At 41.3% G+C, this 17,099-nt stretch overlaps 1 protein-coding gene across 3 annotated transcripts in view; it reads left to right on the plus strand.

Annotated features, from left to right (window-relative positions):
* Nucleotides 1–17,099, plus strand: part of MICU3 (mitochondrial calcium uptake family member 3) — a 258,476-nt gene that overhangs the window by 197,045 nt on the left and 44,332 nt on the right. The window contains exons 8-9 of one of the 3 annotated variants that reach the window (XM_075347080.1): nt 4,258–4,296; nt 15,922–16,017. The exons of 1 other annotated variant lie outside the window; for it this stretch is intronic. In XM_075347080.1, coding sequence (XP_075203195.1) covers nt 4,258–4,296; nt 15,922–16,017 — 135 coding nt within the window. The remainder of the gene's footprint in view (nt 1–4,257; nt 4,297–15,921; nt 16,018–17,099) is intronic. One more of the 3 variants, XM_075347078.1, reaches the window with a different exon arrangement.

The raw sequence follows: 17,099 nt of genomic DNA on the forward strand, positions 1-17,099 counted from the left end.
CCATATTATATATATAATTGTATTTCTGAACATGTTTTTGTAAACAGCTAAAATAACAAAACTTGTGTCACTGTCCAAATATTTCTGGCCCTGACTGTATCTCCCCCTCCTGGCCATATTCTGGTATATATGTCCCCATCCTGGTTTTTGTCCCTTTCCTTGTATATATGTCCTCCTTCTTGTATATAGGTCCCCTTCCAGGGCCTCTCCTGGTATATATATATATATATATATATATATATATATATATCTCCCCTCCTGGGTACATAGTGTTGTCTCCAGCCCCGTTTTTTGTTCCCTTTCGGTAAATATGCCCTCCTTCTTGTATACATCCCCTTCTAGGACCTCTCCTTTTATATTTGTCTGCCGCAAAAAGAAAAAAAGAAAACATTTTACTCACCCTCCCTGGCTCCAACGTTGCGCGGTGTCGTCTCTGAGCCACCATGCATTTAGGTTGGATGTACTCCCTCCGATGCGCATCCAGCTAAAGCAAGGCAGGTGCTGGGGACTGCGGGCCCCCCACCACCCCCGGCGATCTTCAGCTCTTTGAGCGCCTACCATTCCCCGCCAGATGCCGCGTCCTCACCACCTCCGCGTTTCCCGCAGCACTGTGATGAGGCGCAGAGTGATGACCTCATCACCCTGGGCTGCGGGATGACGTGACGCATCCCTGCTCTGCTCCACTCACCTTGCTTCTGGCCATTTGGCTAATTTGCATGCGATACCCTAGAAGGGCTTCACATGCAACAAAGTGACATGTAGTGGCTGAAGCGACATCACCAGGCCCCCCTGCTGCAGCTGTGACTTGGGCTCAGTGAAGAGGGGGGCCTGGCCGGCCCGGGGCTTAAAGCTAAGTAATTATCCTAGGCACGGCCGGGCTCCCCCATCTTAACCGGGCCCGGTACACCAGTCACGGTTGTTATACCCTGATAGTAGCACTGGGTGTGAAAATGAGGGTCATGTGAATCACGGTAACAGCTTGGGAACATTCTTTCTCCTGAATCTATGGAGAGGTTGCAATGTCTGTGTGTATCTTTCTAAGATACTTTTGTGTCCCATGTCTGGAACAAAATAGAAAGAAAATAAAAAAGAAACAGCTCACCATCCCAAAAAGTCAACAGAAAAAATCCTACAGGTCCTTTGAATATTCTCATTTATGGTGCATGGGAAAAAAACAAGTACTGAGCCGGTTCTCGGGTAGAAAAAATGATCAATCCATAGGAATGGAGATTCCTGCATCTGCAAGAAATATAATAAGAAAATATAATAATTCATGGTTAATAAGATATATAGAAAATGCACATGACTAAAAAAAATAACCTCCTGCGGTCCCACTCGTTTTGGATTGCATATGAATAGTGTCAGACTACGAATAAGGCTTAATATGTGGTTCGAAACGCGTAAGGCTTCAGGAGTTTTTTTTAAGTCATGCTCCTATTTTATACATCTTTTTATCATGATTTATTAAAGGTTACATTTCATTATTATATTTTTCTGAATGCTGGAATCTCCATTCCTATGGAACCCTAACTATTGCGAAATTGAGGATCACGTGAACCCCATTAACTCACAGACAATGATCTTTCCTTTGAATCACTGCTTGTGTGTATTTTTCTCCTTGATCTGATATAATTGAGAAAAACAGCCATTGATGGCCGCCTTGTTGTCACAGGACCACCATTCTCCCAAAAGATGAGGGACTTTGATATAGTTTAGACCTGCCCCTATCATATCCTGCTTATGAATGCCCGAATATTTACACCCTATCACTTATGAATCATCATATTGCAGTTACCTGAGAGCAGAGAGGTTCACTATGTTTGTATACAAATACTAAAGCAGATTTTCATAGAGGGCAATTCAGAGTGAACTGTTAGAAAATACCAAGTCGGTTTCATTCCTATGTTATTTTTTTTACATAGGAATCTAGGCAATTGACACTGGATATTAGCTACCCTGTATACAGAACATGTAAGACACAACCTGGCCCAAATATCTATTGTAGGGATGAAAGTGCTTCAAAAGTGCACATGAGGCTCACTAAAGTGTTAACTGTTTTACGGAAACCAGTCCATAAAAGTGCTGTTCCCAATGGGTTTCTGTTTGGGACCACCCAGTATGTGTGAACCAGCTGAGCCCTACAGCAGTTAGTTGATGGTTAATAATGGCCGAAGACTTGTATCTATGGTACGTAGCAAACGGGCAACACCACAGGGAAAATACAACTTGGCCATAAGAATGAGAAATGATGCAAGGACTGCTATGTGGGAAATCTGCTTTCCATTTTGCACCTATTCAGACTTTGCAGAAAGTCATTTTTATTCCAGATCTTTGGTGGAAGAAATTTAGTTTTTTTGGAGGGCTATTGATTTAATCTTTTAAAGATTCCTTACCATTTCTTTTTCACAGTTCTTATTTAGGATTATGTTTTCCATGATAACAAACCTTGTGCAGTGTGACATTGAAACAAAACTCATTGTCATCTCTCCCCTACTTTTAGCTCAATTTATTTCATCTTAGCAAGAAGTAAGACTGCAGGATCTGACTACGCATAGCGCATTTGTAGTCTGTAACCATGGAGGCACATAACGTTGTTCTTTCAATGATAATACATTATGAATACAGATGAGCGAATACTAACTCTTCATATTGGGATAATGTTTACTGAATACTGAGTACTATTTCAGCATTTGTCGCGACAAGAAAAATAACAATTGACTTGCATTAGGTTCATTATTTGTGACTTATAGTGGAATAGTGACAGTTTGCCAAAGGGAACTAAACTCCTAAACTAAAGACTATTATTTAAAACTCAACTTTTATTAATTCCTATTAGTCAATATAGAGTGCACTGAACAAACATTTATAAACACTAAGTGTAGAGATAGACGGTCGGATGTATTTAAAGAGAACCGGTCACCAGTTTTGGTAACAATAAGCTGCGGCAATCACCAGTGGGCTCTTATATACAGCATTCTAACATGCTGTATATAAGAGCCCAGGCTGCTGTGTAGAACGAAAAAATGACTTTATAATACTTACCTAAACGGTCGGTTCGGTGCAGATGGGTCAATTGTGTGGCTCTATTCTCCGAGTGCAGCACCTCCTCTTTCAACCATCTTTGTCCTCCTTCTTCTGAAGCCGGGGTGCATGACGCATCCTACGTTATGCAAATGCGCCGACATTGAGGTCCTGCGAAGGTGCACTTCGATCTGCCCTGATAAGAGCCCACTGGTGATTGCTGCAGCTTATAGTTACCAAATCTGGTGACAGGTTCCTTTTAATTTCCCTCTGTAGATTAGATATGGCTAGACATTGGCCGATTGTCAACACTTAATATTGGTAATTGGTAACAGTTCAAGCTATCTCTGCACTAGCCTCCCCAACATGTCTAACCATACTGGCGTCATCAGGGAATTGATATATACATATACCAGAATAGTACTTTGCGATTCGTTACAAATAATCCTAACACGAATATTTACTAATTATGAACTACATAAAGGACAAGTTAATGACGTGCAAGTCATAATGTCAGTCAGTGGTTCCCCCCATGACCTTTTCTGTGAGGGAGAGAAGGATAAACTGCTGTTAGACTCTTCCCCAACATCAAATGGTCTGACATGTTGAAATGCCACATTTCCGATTTGTCTTTCTATCAGAGACAACCAGGAAGCCTTCATTCAACATTGATCTAATTTGCCCATCAAGCTTTAGAAACAGATAGCTTCATTTCTCATCGAAGTTGAGGATCTTACTTGTTTTTGGCAAATGGCTGTCCGTCATATGGAGGGGGCAACTTTCATTTGCCTTATTTATATTAATATGTACTAGAAATATAGAATAATATGTTGATAGTTCAGATCATTTAATGGGCAATTTACGCTTTGGCGGTTATGTATAAGAATAATGTAGACTTCTACATCCTTGAAGACCTTCTGAGTGGTAAGTTGAATGATACAGGTTCATACTATTATAATGTGTCTGATTTATAGAAGGTAAGTTACGTCTGTTGTTCTGTACCTCTCGACTAGTCTGAAATATTTGGGAAATTGTGTCCTTATGATCACAATGAAATACGTCTTTGGCCCTGTACATTGTAAATTGTGCTCCATCTGTCTGTTTTCTATAGCCTGTAAATACTGAATGATGAGCATGCCTTAACCTATTCTGTTTGTCTTCTTCCCTTTTATCTTGCTGTTCACGACTTGACTCTGAAATGTGACACTTCACTTGGGCCTTGTTGGTGTATGTAAGCGTCTACAACTTTATGGATACCTTGCAACAACTAACGGTGTATGTACTTTAACATGCAATGTGCGAGTCTGAGAACTGTCACTGCTTTTACTAGATCTGCTGCTCTTGTGCTAGACTCACCTTTTAACCTATGTTACATGTCATGTTTTAAGATGGCCTATAGGGTGTGGTAGATTTAGTCACTTGCATGCGTTAGGACTAATATCAGTTTTTAGATGATTGGCATCTGCATACACTGTGCAGGTCAATTAAAGTCATAACTCCAAAAAACATTTTTTTGGGATGTTCCTAGACAGATAATTTTAAGCTTCAAGCACATGGGGTTTGTTAGGTCTCAAAAAGAAAATGAGAGATAATAAGGAAAGAAACAATGTAATATAAATGTTTAGCTTCCGTGATGGTAAGTTCAGGAGAAGCTATTAAAGAGTTTTGATCCTGGGTTACAAGCCACATAAGGATTAGTGGCCAGCAGACTACAGATCACCAGTATATATGTCCGGGACAGCCCAAACATGAATTAGGTTATCCCACCATTCATCAGCTCATTTCACCTGGTCACAGGTATGGACGTCACCAACGATCCAGGGTATACTATTGAGAATAGTATCACAGTCTGAGCTAGGATATCCCATCATCTGACTGCTGCCAGGGGTACTTGGTACTCTAAGATTGTCACATCTGACAGTCTGGTTGCCAAGACCACTGCATGGGGAGGGGGCATCAGTATTAGCCTATATCTCTGATTATTCCGATCACGTTAATAAAATAACTATAAAGGAGGTAATTGTCCAGTACCCACGTTATTCAGTAAATGTAATTTTTAAAAAATATTTAAAGGAAACCTGCAGCAGATTCATACTACCAAACCACAAGCATTAATCAGAATCTTGCTGTGTTATTGCAGGGGGCCAATTAAGCAAGACTAGCTTAATACACGCACGGGCTACACCAGTCTTGCCGAAGCACAATAAGCCAAATTCATTAAGAGTAATGATGAGCAAGAGCATTGAGGCTCTCAATACTAGGTCGAGCATCGTAGTGCTCGGGTACACTCAGTGCTCAGTTTTGTATCTCAGGTGCTCAGATGTATTGTTCGTGAAACATCCGATACAAAGAGCCGGCTCCCTTCAGTAAATGATGGGAGCCGACACCCCAGTGAGAGCCACTTGCAATCTCTGAATGGCTCTCACTGGGGGTTGACACAATATTTTCGGATGTAGTGTGTCATAAAAAATGCCCTCTCTCCCCCAAGAAATTTTTTGTTTATGGATGGCTGTATGTCGTCGGAGAGCCAAACTGCCCGATGATTGACTTCAATTATACTTTACCTGAGTTGAGCATGTCAGAGCATACAACCTGCTCGACTTGAGGAAAGAGCATGCAAGCATCGTACTGCTCAGTCATCATTAGGTGAATACTTAATGAATTCAATGCTTCTTCTGAGTCGGGCACACATGTGTGCGTCACACCAGAAAGGCTACTTCAGACAGCGACTGGATTAGCATTTCTGGTGTACAATATACTGGCAGTCTTGATGAATTTGACAGGCAGATGTAGCCATGCCCCCCTCCCACCCCAGCTACTGCTTTATGCGAATGGCACAAGTCGCTAATTTTTTGCACAACTAGGAGTTTTGCAAAAATGATTTTATTTTTCAAAGCTTTTACATCTGTTTTCTGCTATAAAAGCTTTGATCCAGTGTCCCCCGTGTGTCTCGGGTGCCTAGGACAAGGCAGGTCCTCGGCAGCTTCTCCCTGCTCTGCTCCATTACACTGAGAGGTCTCTTCCTATACACTGCCTTGGCCTAGGCATATAGTCCTCAACCAGCATTTCAAAGTGCGCTCATTGTGAAACACCACAGCGTTTACAGTGAAACATGCTCGGCTACAATAACGCAGCCAGTGTCTGATCTATGCTACCCGTGGCTCGTGGTTCGTGGTTCGGTCAGCATGTTTGTGTTAAAGTTTCCAAACACCAATTTGAACTCAATACATTGTCAGACCCTCAAGTTTAAAAATCCCATGGGCGACTACACGAATACTTTACAGAAGTTCTCTTTAGCAAATGTTACTTCTTATTCAGCTTAACTTCAGCTAGAACAGTTGGTCACGCACTCGCCATATTCTGTATACACAAAATCTTGCTATATAAAGGTACTCAAGAAAAACAAGACATGTCTGACAGAGCTACACTGTAATCTTCACACTCGATATTTTGGATCTTTATCTCCAGCTGCTCAAACAATTCCGATTGAAATTTTTGAATTTACCTTTAAGTATGGCTTGACGCCATTAAAGTTTAGTTCTTCTTCTTACACAATGATCCAAGCCATACACCATTTATTCCAATTGAAATGTTCCCCAATCCCCTCTTATTACCCAGTAGTAACAATGAACGTCTGTAACTGCCCACTGCCTGCTGCTGCACGTTTCCCCGGTGTCAAAAGTTAGTGTTGTTTTCCTTCCTTTTTCTTCTGTCACTGGAGCGTTCCTTACAGTCCACTTTTAAGTGTTTTTGAGATCGGTATTTAATGACGATATGTCAATATTTTTACTGTTGCTAATTACCTGTTATTTTTGCTTTCCTTCAGTCAGAATGACATTAGCAAAATAGGACGTGTCTGTCTCGTTGCTTTTCCCATAGGGATCTTTACTTATGTTATGATTATTGTATAGTAGCCGCATTCCTATTGAATTACTACTTTATACCGAGCCAGCGAGTACAATATATAAGAAGGTTTATATGCACATGAAAGACAAGTACACAGAAAATCAGCATAACACTGAATGATAGTCAACATATTCAAAAAGTTATATTCCCCAACTCCCCGTGATAACTAGAGAGGCTGGGTCAGACACCATCATATAGAGGCAAACAAATCTAGCAGCTTTCTAAAAAGAATATTACATTCTCAGCTAATAAACCTTTGTCAGTGTATGATGAAGAACATACTTTGTATTTATTCTCCACCATTTTCAAAATCTTGCTGTGATTCCATGGAAACATTTGTTTACTCCTAGAAACTTCAAATCCGTTACCTTGCTTTACTTCTAACGATGATCTCTGCACCCTGTGATCAAGCCTGAAATTTTCTATTGAATTGCAGAAAGCAGAAATTTTAAAGGGAATCTGTCAGCAGGTTTTTGTTATATAATCTGAGAGTAGCATAATATAGGGCAAGAAATCCTGATTCTAGCGATTATATGACTTACTGAACTGTTTGGTGAAGTTTTGATAGAATTTTTGTCTGATGTATGATGTAGCAGAGTGAAGTCATCTGGGCTCTGTATAACCGCTGCCCTCACCCCCGACTGGCAGCTTCCTGTGTACATGGTATATTGTCAGCATTCTGCCAATCAGTGGGGGGGCGGGGTTACAGTGATTAGCCTCACTGCTCTGCGGGTGAGACCTAGTCAGACAGTGATAATCTCAAGCTGATAAAATACTAATTACACAACACACAGCCTAGCAAGTGACACATCCCTGGAATCAGGCTCTTGTGCAATATATTATGCTGCTCTCAGAATAAATAGCAAAAGTCTACTCTCAGATTCCTTTTAAAGGGAATCTGTTAGTAGGATTTCACCCCCTAAAGCATTTATATTTACATGTAGCTCTTTCCAAGACAAGTCCAGCAACACTTTCACATGGCCAGTCCGTTCCTCAAATTACCAAGAAATCAACATTGAAATTTATATGCAAATGAGGCTTAACACTAGAAGTCCCAGAGAGGGGTCATTTAACATTTCTACCATTGGAACCCTATGGAGCTCAAAATTCCTGGGACTTCTAGTGTTAAGAGCTATTTGTAGATATGAAGCCTCGCTCGCTCCAGCTCTATTCCCCGCCCAGCACCGCCTCATCCTGCTCCCCTTGCCTGAAGTCACCTTGATAAAGGCTCTGAGTCAAGCAAGAGGAGGTGGTGCTGGAGTGACAGAGGCTTCAGTTCTACACACAGCTCTTCGGCCTCATTTACACATCAATACAAACACTGATTGCTCAGTAACGGAGGACCAGACTGGTCATGTAAAGATATTGTTGGAATTGTCTTTCCAAGAGCTACATGCACATATTAATAGTTTGGGGCTGAAATCCTGCTGGCAGATACCCATTAAGTACTGATACACCACACATATTAGAAATTTGTATTACAATAAATAATTAACAAAGCAAAAAAGGGCAACAGTATTTACCTGCCCAGGTCACAGTAACTAGTGCATTAACAGGACACCGCAAACCGTACACTAAATAAACGGAATTTACTGTAACTGGAGACAAAAGTGAATGGCATACACAACAGCTATTGCTCCCAATAAGCTCCGTCTCCCGGCGTCACTATGGTAAACCTTGCTGTATTTTTCTTGTGCTTAAAAAACTTTCTCCAACTCTGACAGTTATTATTGATATCCAGAAACGGGGAAATATTACAGTATAAGATACATTAGTTTAGCTACAAACAGAGAAAAACATGAAGCTGCTCCTCTCATAAGGAATCCTTTATATTAGCAATTGAATAGGCTTCTTTGTGATCAAAGATACATTGCACACTTCAACTTTCCCAGTGCTTGTAAGTAGCTACAAAGTGGTGTTCAGTGCCACCGTATCATGTAGTTGTCAGACAGCCAGAGCGGTAATGTGAATGCCTTTTGTTTCCATACCGCTCACTTCTGGCGTCTCTTTACTGATGTCATATAACTTTATCCCAGCCAAAGCTTTAGCTCCGTTCACTATATTGCACTGTAATACTAGACAGAAGCTTCAATTTCTACACTTGTATGTATTCTTAGAGTAATAGGTATATAAAACATACCTATTTCTTATAGTCTTTTGGAGACTTCGTAAGCCACGACTACTTTGAAAAGAAAAAGTTTAATCATTCTTGCAATATGTACCAAGGATGGCCGTGGGGTCGGTAAGCCAAGGTTTTCCAGAATATGACTTTACAGCCCTTGGTGATAATTGATTTTCTATCATTCTAAAGCTTGCTTTACACTTTTCAATTAAGCATACGATATCGTATGCGATGTGACACGCCCCCATCATATGTGCGGCACGTTCAATTTGTTGACCGTATCGCACAATCGATTAAAAGCTGTCACACGTACTTACCCTTCCATACGACCTCGATGTGGGCGGCGAACAACCACTTCCTGGAGGGAGAGGGACGTTCAGCGTCACACCAACCTCACAAGGCAGCCGGCCAATAGAAGCGTAAGCGTAAACATCCCACCCACCTCCTTCCTTCCGCATTGCCGGCGGGATGCAGGTAAGATCTGTTCATCGTTCCCGGGGTGTCACACACTGCGATGTGTGCTGCCTCGGGAACATTGAACAACCCAATGTGCAATTTTAAGGAAATGAACGACGTGTTTACGATGAACAGTTTTACGCTCAATCGCAGTCGCACGTAGCTGTCACACGCTACAACACCACTAACGATGCCGGATGTGGGTCACGACGTGACCCCAACGACACATTGTTAGATATGTTGTAGCGTGTAAAGCCCGCTTTAGAATACACCTGTCATCCCTGTATTTTTGATAGTCACTTTAGCTTGAACAACATAAAATAAACACATAAAACATATCCAAACATGTTCAGTATATTACTACGTTTCTAAAGTTTTCTAAATTCATTGTACAATACTAGTAACAGATAATATTTTTTGCTTTAACGCTGATGTCATTTGGGACATTTCCACCAACCCTAACTCCACCCAAAACTATCCCCAACTCCACAGCCCTGGCACCAGGAGCCTAGTATAAAGCGCTTCTACCACGGGTTGATGCATAGTTGAGGATCTAGTCACATCAATTTTTCCTACACTTTCGTCATATGCATCGGGAAAGTTTCTGGTGCATATACCAAACTTATCCATAAGCCCCCATTTTCCCAAATCTGTTTTTGAGATCTGCTAGATAAATATATGACAGGATACTATCTACAATACTAAGAAAGTGTAGTCTACATCCCACAAAAAGATTACACTGCTCATTATACATTTTTATTCTAGGTGACGTACGGTGTACTGTATGCCTACACATTGTGATATTCCAGAGTTTTCTGTGATAGGTAATGCACCTGACATTTACATCCAAGAGAAGGCTCAAATGTCTCTTTACACATAAAAGTAAAGTAGTCAGAACCCATAGATTTTGGTGGGACCAGTCAACATTCATGTGTATGTGGTCCTCACGATTTCCGACAGATGATGATGGGGAGAAAAGGATTGAATTCATCCCTGATGCTTTTGCTCGAAGATGTTTGGGCTATACAAGGACCTCAGGTCGTCTAACAGGAACAGTAAGGTTCAAGGGCACATTTTTGCCTTTTTTTTTTAAAGACAACAGGTGAACACCATGATGACCTGACACCAAAATCTACTGGTCCCCATGAGATATTTTTCTAACCCCATTAATTCAGCTCTAGTATATCAACATTGTCTGCACAAAAGTGGTTCAGACACCAAACGTTTGGGTTATGGTGTTCATAAAAGACAAGGAGCCCTTAGGACCCTAGGTCTACCGGTGATTCACACCCTCATGGCCTGATTTCAGTATAGGAAACCCTTTTACGTGTTAACACTTGTTTTCTTCCAGACCGTTCAATGATTTACAATAAGTATAATTTCACTAGCCGTAGAATAGTGATGAGACCACCACAATAGCTCTCTTCTCCATACTGTACCTAGGCTTTGTCTGACCAGACTTCAGTAATATTACATTCTCAGTTCCAGAAGTGTTAACATTTATTTCCGGTAACCACTTAATTTCCTTTTATATAATTTTTCTTGTGAGATACCTTACCTGACCTAACAATTGCTGCTACTAATACCACTAACACAGGAATGACGACAGCACATATGCTATGTTTCCACATACTTGTTTCCCAGGCTCCACTAATCTTTTAACATAACGTGCATGCTTTTCTCTCTCTTTTGTACGGGAGGGAATATAATACAATGCCGACTTTTCATACATTTTCATGGAGCTTCTCATGTTAGAAAAATACTTGTGGAAATAACTGATCAGACAAAAGACTATTTCATATCACTTTCTGTCCATCATTACATTTTTACATACAGATCCATCGATAGGGGCCATTCCAGAAGTCAGGGTAGCATAATGTAATGTGAAAATGTGATTCCTTCTACCATATTTAAGGTTGGGACCCTTTGCATTAAACATTTTATGGACAAAACTACAAACTTTATAACAATGAAGTTGTAGAAGACTAATGTGAAAATAAGTAATGACAATACATGTAAGGATCCTTGTAGAATAGGATGGGTCTATGGATAATGAAATATTTCCTTGTACTAAAAGACTAGTGGAGTAACTTTAGATACCACAGGATGACCTTACATACTTATATAAGGATGGTATGATGCTCCTCGGACTTCTTTGTTCTCTTCCTGTTTGTGCAGATTTTCTCCCACAATCTAAAAATTAAAAAAAATTAGCTTTTTATCAAATCAAATTGTCAATAATGTTGTAATTTTAGAGTACACTTGAATCTATCAAGGCAACATGCACTGAAAATTTGCCACTAACTAATACTTAGGCAATATATTCTCCTGGAGAAGCAAGACTTCAATCAAATATTAATGTAGCTCATAGTATACTGTCATCCCATTGCATAGCAGAGGAAGAAAAAATCCAACATCCAGTTCCAGACTATATTAAAATGGATTTTCTTTATTTTATCAAAAATATAAAAACATCTTACAAAGGTTCCTCCATATTCATAAAAACCTTAACATGGCAGAGTGAACAAGGAACGCGTTTCGGAGTAAAAACTCCTTAAGGCGTCTTTACACGCCTCGATTTATCGTGCGTTCACAAGTGCAATTGCACCCGCCCCCATCATTTGTGCGTTACGGGCAATTTGTTGCCCGTGTCGCACAAAGTTGGTAACCCCCATCACATGTACTTACCTCCCGAACGACCTCGCTGTGGGCGGCGAACATCCTCTTCCTGAAGGGGGAGGGACGCCCGGCGTCACTGCGATGTCACACAACGGCCGGCCAATAGAAGCGGAGGGGCGGAGATATGCGGGACATAACATCTCGCCCACCTCCTTCCTTCCGCATTGCCGGCAGGACGTAGGTAAGCTGTGTTTATCATTCCCGGGGTGTCACACGGAGCGATGTGTGCTGCCTCGGGAACAATGAACAACCGGCGCGCAGAAGGACGATCGATTTTTTGAAAATGAGCGACGTGTCAACGAGCAACGAGAAGGTGAGTATTTGTGTTCGTTCACAGTCGCTCGTAGCTGTCACATGCTACGATATGTCAAACAATGCCGGATGTGCGTCACTAACGACGTGACCCCGACGACATATCGTTAGATATATCGTTGCGTGTAATGGGCCCTTTACTCTTTTACTCCGAAACACGTTCCTTGTATACTCTGCCATGTTAAGGTTTTTATGAATATGGAGGAACCTTTGTAAGATGTTTTTATCTTTTTGATAAAATAAAGAAAATCCATTTTAATATAGTCAGGAACTGGATGCTGGATTTTTTCTTCCTCTGCTATGTTGTTATCTGCAGCTGGGTCTGGCTGCCTTGGATCCTTGCACCTTCCTGGACGTTGGGATTATCCAAGTCGGTGAGCTGGTTTTTTGCTTTCTTCCTATGCTGTCATCCCATTGCAGTCTATGGGTAACCTGTTTCCGATCTAAACATTGACCAATTGCATGAGCTCTACCTATACAGACTACACATGTTCAAGTAAGAAAAGAACCTAAAATAGGAATACAAGCTATTTTTGAATGCTAGAGATGAACCTTTAAAGAGGTTATTCACTCCTCTGCAATACTGACCACATATCTGTAAAACTGAAAGGGAAAGCTTTTTCTAAATACCTTGATCAGCCAATTCTGCCTATGAGCAGTGCTAACGCAGTCCGCTCATCCCCATGAAGTGACTCCCCCTGGGCTCCATGACCTCTGGAATTTGGTGATGTCACGTCAACTTCCAGTTGACCTAACATCACCGAGGCCGGCCCCAGTCTTCCTGAGTGGCTGGACTGTGGGCAGAGTTTCACTGCTCACCACTGCCCAGCATCCCTCTTGCTTGTGGCACTCTGCAGTGAACGAGAGCGCACGCGAGATGCTGGGCTGTGATGTGCAGTGAAACACTGCTCACAGCCCAGTCACTCAGGAAGCCTGGGGCCAGGCTCGATGATGTCTGGTCAACTAGAACTTGACGTGACATCACCGGATCTCAGAGGTCACGGAGCCCCACGGGTCACTTCATGGGGATGAGCAGACCACAATAGTGCCACTCAAAGGTAGAATTGGCTGATCAAGGTATTTAGAAAAAGCCTTCCCTATCAGTTTTACAGGGATGTGGCCACTTTTGCAGAGTAGTGAACCACCTCTTTAAAGAGGGTCTTTCACCTGAATAAAGCATATTTTTTTTTTATTTTTCAACTCTGTTGCGGAAATATTAGCTTGTAGAGTGTATATGCTAATTTTATAGTTAATGCATCACAGATTATGTAATGACATACAGCTCTGCTCTTTTTTACAAGTCACATAGATCTCATTGCAGGCAGCTACGGCGAATTCAAGTTCATGGGGGGAAGAGAACAGAGTTGACTGTGCTGTGAGATGAGAGCTGCAGTGTGTCACATGCATTATTTGCTGGGATAGATGGAGAATATGTATGTAAGGACAAACAGCTCTGATCTCCTCCCTCAGCACATTTACTGGCAGTAGTTGCCGTCAGTGAGATCTTTATGTGACCTGATTAGACCCATCAGTCTTACAATATCACAATGATGGTGCTCTAAGCCTCTCTGGTGGCATTTTTCTCCCTGCATTGCCTTATGATTGGGTTTCATCGTGGAAGGGAATAGTAAATGCTGTCTGAGAAAAATCTCTGCTAATGGCCCCTTTTTTGAAGGGGAAATTAGCGTATAAACTTTACAAGCTAATATATCTGCTGTGGAGATAAAAAAATAAAATAAAAAAATACATTTTATTCAGAACTGCAGCCACTTTATCCTGATGTGACCAGTTCAGCATGTAAAAATGGTGAAAGTATCTCTAAGTAAGCAATTAAGTCCTTTGATGAGGAGTACCCTTGCTCATATTTCCTATGGACATAGCGTATTGGCGTCATGCGGGGGAAACCCCCAACGATGACCTAAAGTGATCTTGTCGCGGAACTCTCACTTTCAATGGATTCTCTTTCATAAGACAACCCCTTAACACAAGCCCTTTTAAACCATCTTGCACTATTGTACTACACTAAAGTTTTGTTGTTTCGTGGGTGCCCCCTAAATAATGTCATAGGCAGCTTTATCATGGTTTTACACATTAATTATCAGCACTTGTATTTCTGCTGTTTATATAGCACCAACATAACCCGCAGTGCTTTATAATAATCACTCACCCAGTGGGATTCACAATCTACAGTATATTCCCTATCAGTATGTCTTTGGAGTGTGGGAGGAAACCGGAGCACTCAGTGGAAATCCACACAAACACACGGAGAACATACAAACTCCTTGCAGATGTTTTCCTTGGTTGCATTTGAAGCCACAACCCCAGCTGTAAAGCAACAGTGCTAACCACTGATCTGCCTTTCTGTATGGTATATTATGTGTATGTTATATTACTAGGACAAAAAATGTGTAACATTGCAAGTACTGTACTGTATATCCCACACAGAAATATAGTGTATATGTCGATAACGAAGTGTTCAATGTGAGGAGAATGCAATAATAATTAATTTGTAATTCTTAAAAGGGTTCGTCAGCTAAAGCAACTAATCACCTATACTGAGAAGAGGTAATAATTTTTTTATCGATGGAGGTCCAACCACTGGGACCTGCTCCATTCGGCAGAACAATGCAGTTTTATTTTTGTTAGACTGATGTTGCAGTACGAATGCTTGACCCCTGCTTCATTCATTCCCTATGGGGCTACCAAGTGCTCTGCTTGTTTTTTTTCATCCCCATAAAGAATGAATTGTCACACAACCTGCTGTGCCATTTTATAACAGGGATAAAAATTTTGCCATTGAGATACAAATCCACAATCTGCCATTTGGTTCAGGTACCAACAGTAGGACGCCCATCGCCGAGCCAGTTATCACATATCCTGTGGACACAGTATGTGATAACTTCTCTTAAGGCCCCTTTACACACTGAAACTTTCTAGCGATCCCACCAGCGATCCCAACCTGGCCGGGATCGCTACAAAGTCTCTGGTGAGCTGTCAAACAGGCAAACCTGGCCAACGACGCAACAGCGATCCGGACCTGCAGAATGACCTAGCTAGTCATTGGGGACGTTGTAAAGCAGCTTTTTGAAAGGGAATTCGCTAACGAAGTCGCTGTAAAGTCCCCTTTACACACTAAAACTTTGCTGCACAGCGGGAAACAAAGGACCAAAGAATGGTCCTGAACGATTTGTAGCGATCACAACTTCACAGCAGGGGCCAGGTCGCTGATGTGTTTCACACACTGCAATGTCGCTCGGGAGGTCGCTATAACGTCACAAAACCGGTGACGTTACAGTGATGTCGTTTGCGATGTTGCAGTGTGTAAAGCCACCTTTAGCCGGACAACCCTTTAAGCATTGTACCATTCTTGAAGTTGAATAAGTGTTTGCTCTTCCAAGTATTTATTCTTCTTACAACTTCTGCAGGTATATAGAACAGATGCACAAGATCAGGTCTCCAGAAGCTATTGGGACACTCTGAGACGTGGCACAAGCCAAGCCCTCTTTTCGGACCTTGCAGAGGTACAAATAGACCTCTGGTCCTAGACCCCTTACATCTCATTAGACCTTCATTAACCTGCATCATCTGCGTTCTGCTTCGATGCTAGTTGGCACTTATTATGCATGTCATTGTTGGCTCCTCTTGCTTTTACTCTTCTGTTATGTGTATATGTGATGTTTTCTTATGTGTTGTGCCTGTCCGAGTGCAACATAATAATATTCAGTGAAGTCAAAAGATAGGCCAGTACTAAGCTGACCAAATACACGCTGCATATTGAATACAAAACCGAGTATATTGCCATTTCTACTTCATGGTTCACTTTAATGTTCTTACAGAATGTGATTTCTAATACAACTGATGTAGAGAACGGCTAGGCAAAATATTGAGTAACTATGAATACATTGCTTTACTTGTCATATATTGTGCATTGTAATTTAAAGCTGCCTTCCCAATTTTGAAGGTTCAGTGCTAAAAACTCCCACCATTTTTCTTTGTTGAGCAATAGTATATTGGGAAGTGTCATAATTACTTCAGCATCTTACGTTGGTCACACAGTTTTCATAGATGTTGGCCAAACCTTTTTTACATATTAGATGGTTATTTCATCCCATATAAAGGCTCCCATACACATTAGACTAATGTTGGACAGATCTGAAGATATTAGGGGGTTCAGCCAACGGAATAATCTGTATGAGGTACCTGATAGATGATTGTCCGGGAAATTAAGGATTTAGAATGTCTGATTTGAGACTGCCAAACCTTTTCTTCTTTAAGAGATAAGCTGCCACCCTAGATATCTGCCAGCGACAATCTCCAAGAACTCGAGCACTTGGCAGATTGAGTATTCTTGTGTATTGGAAAGTTGGATTAGATAGCTGCTGTCCAAATGATGTTCCCCCCAACAGCTACCCATGGCTATGGGGGGCTTTAGTCTAATTAGTATGGCCACCATTATGTTGGAAAAAAAACAATTTTTCTAAAGCATTTCGAAAACAAGTATATTTATAGAATAAAGGCCGCTTTACACGCAGCGACATCACTAAAGCGATGTTGTTGAGGTCACGGAATTCGTGACGCACATCCGGCCTCTTTAGCGATGTCG

The sequence above is a fragment of the Anomaloglossus baeobatrachus genome, chromosome 1 (genome assembly GCF_048569485.1).
Source record: "Anomaloglossus baeobatrachus isolate aAnoBae1 chromosome 1, aAnoBae1.hap1, whole genome shotgun sequence".
Lineage (NCBI taxonomy): Eukaryota > Metazoa > Chordata > Amphibia > Anura > Aromobatidae > Anomaloglossus > Anomaloglossus baeobatrachus.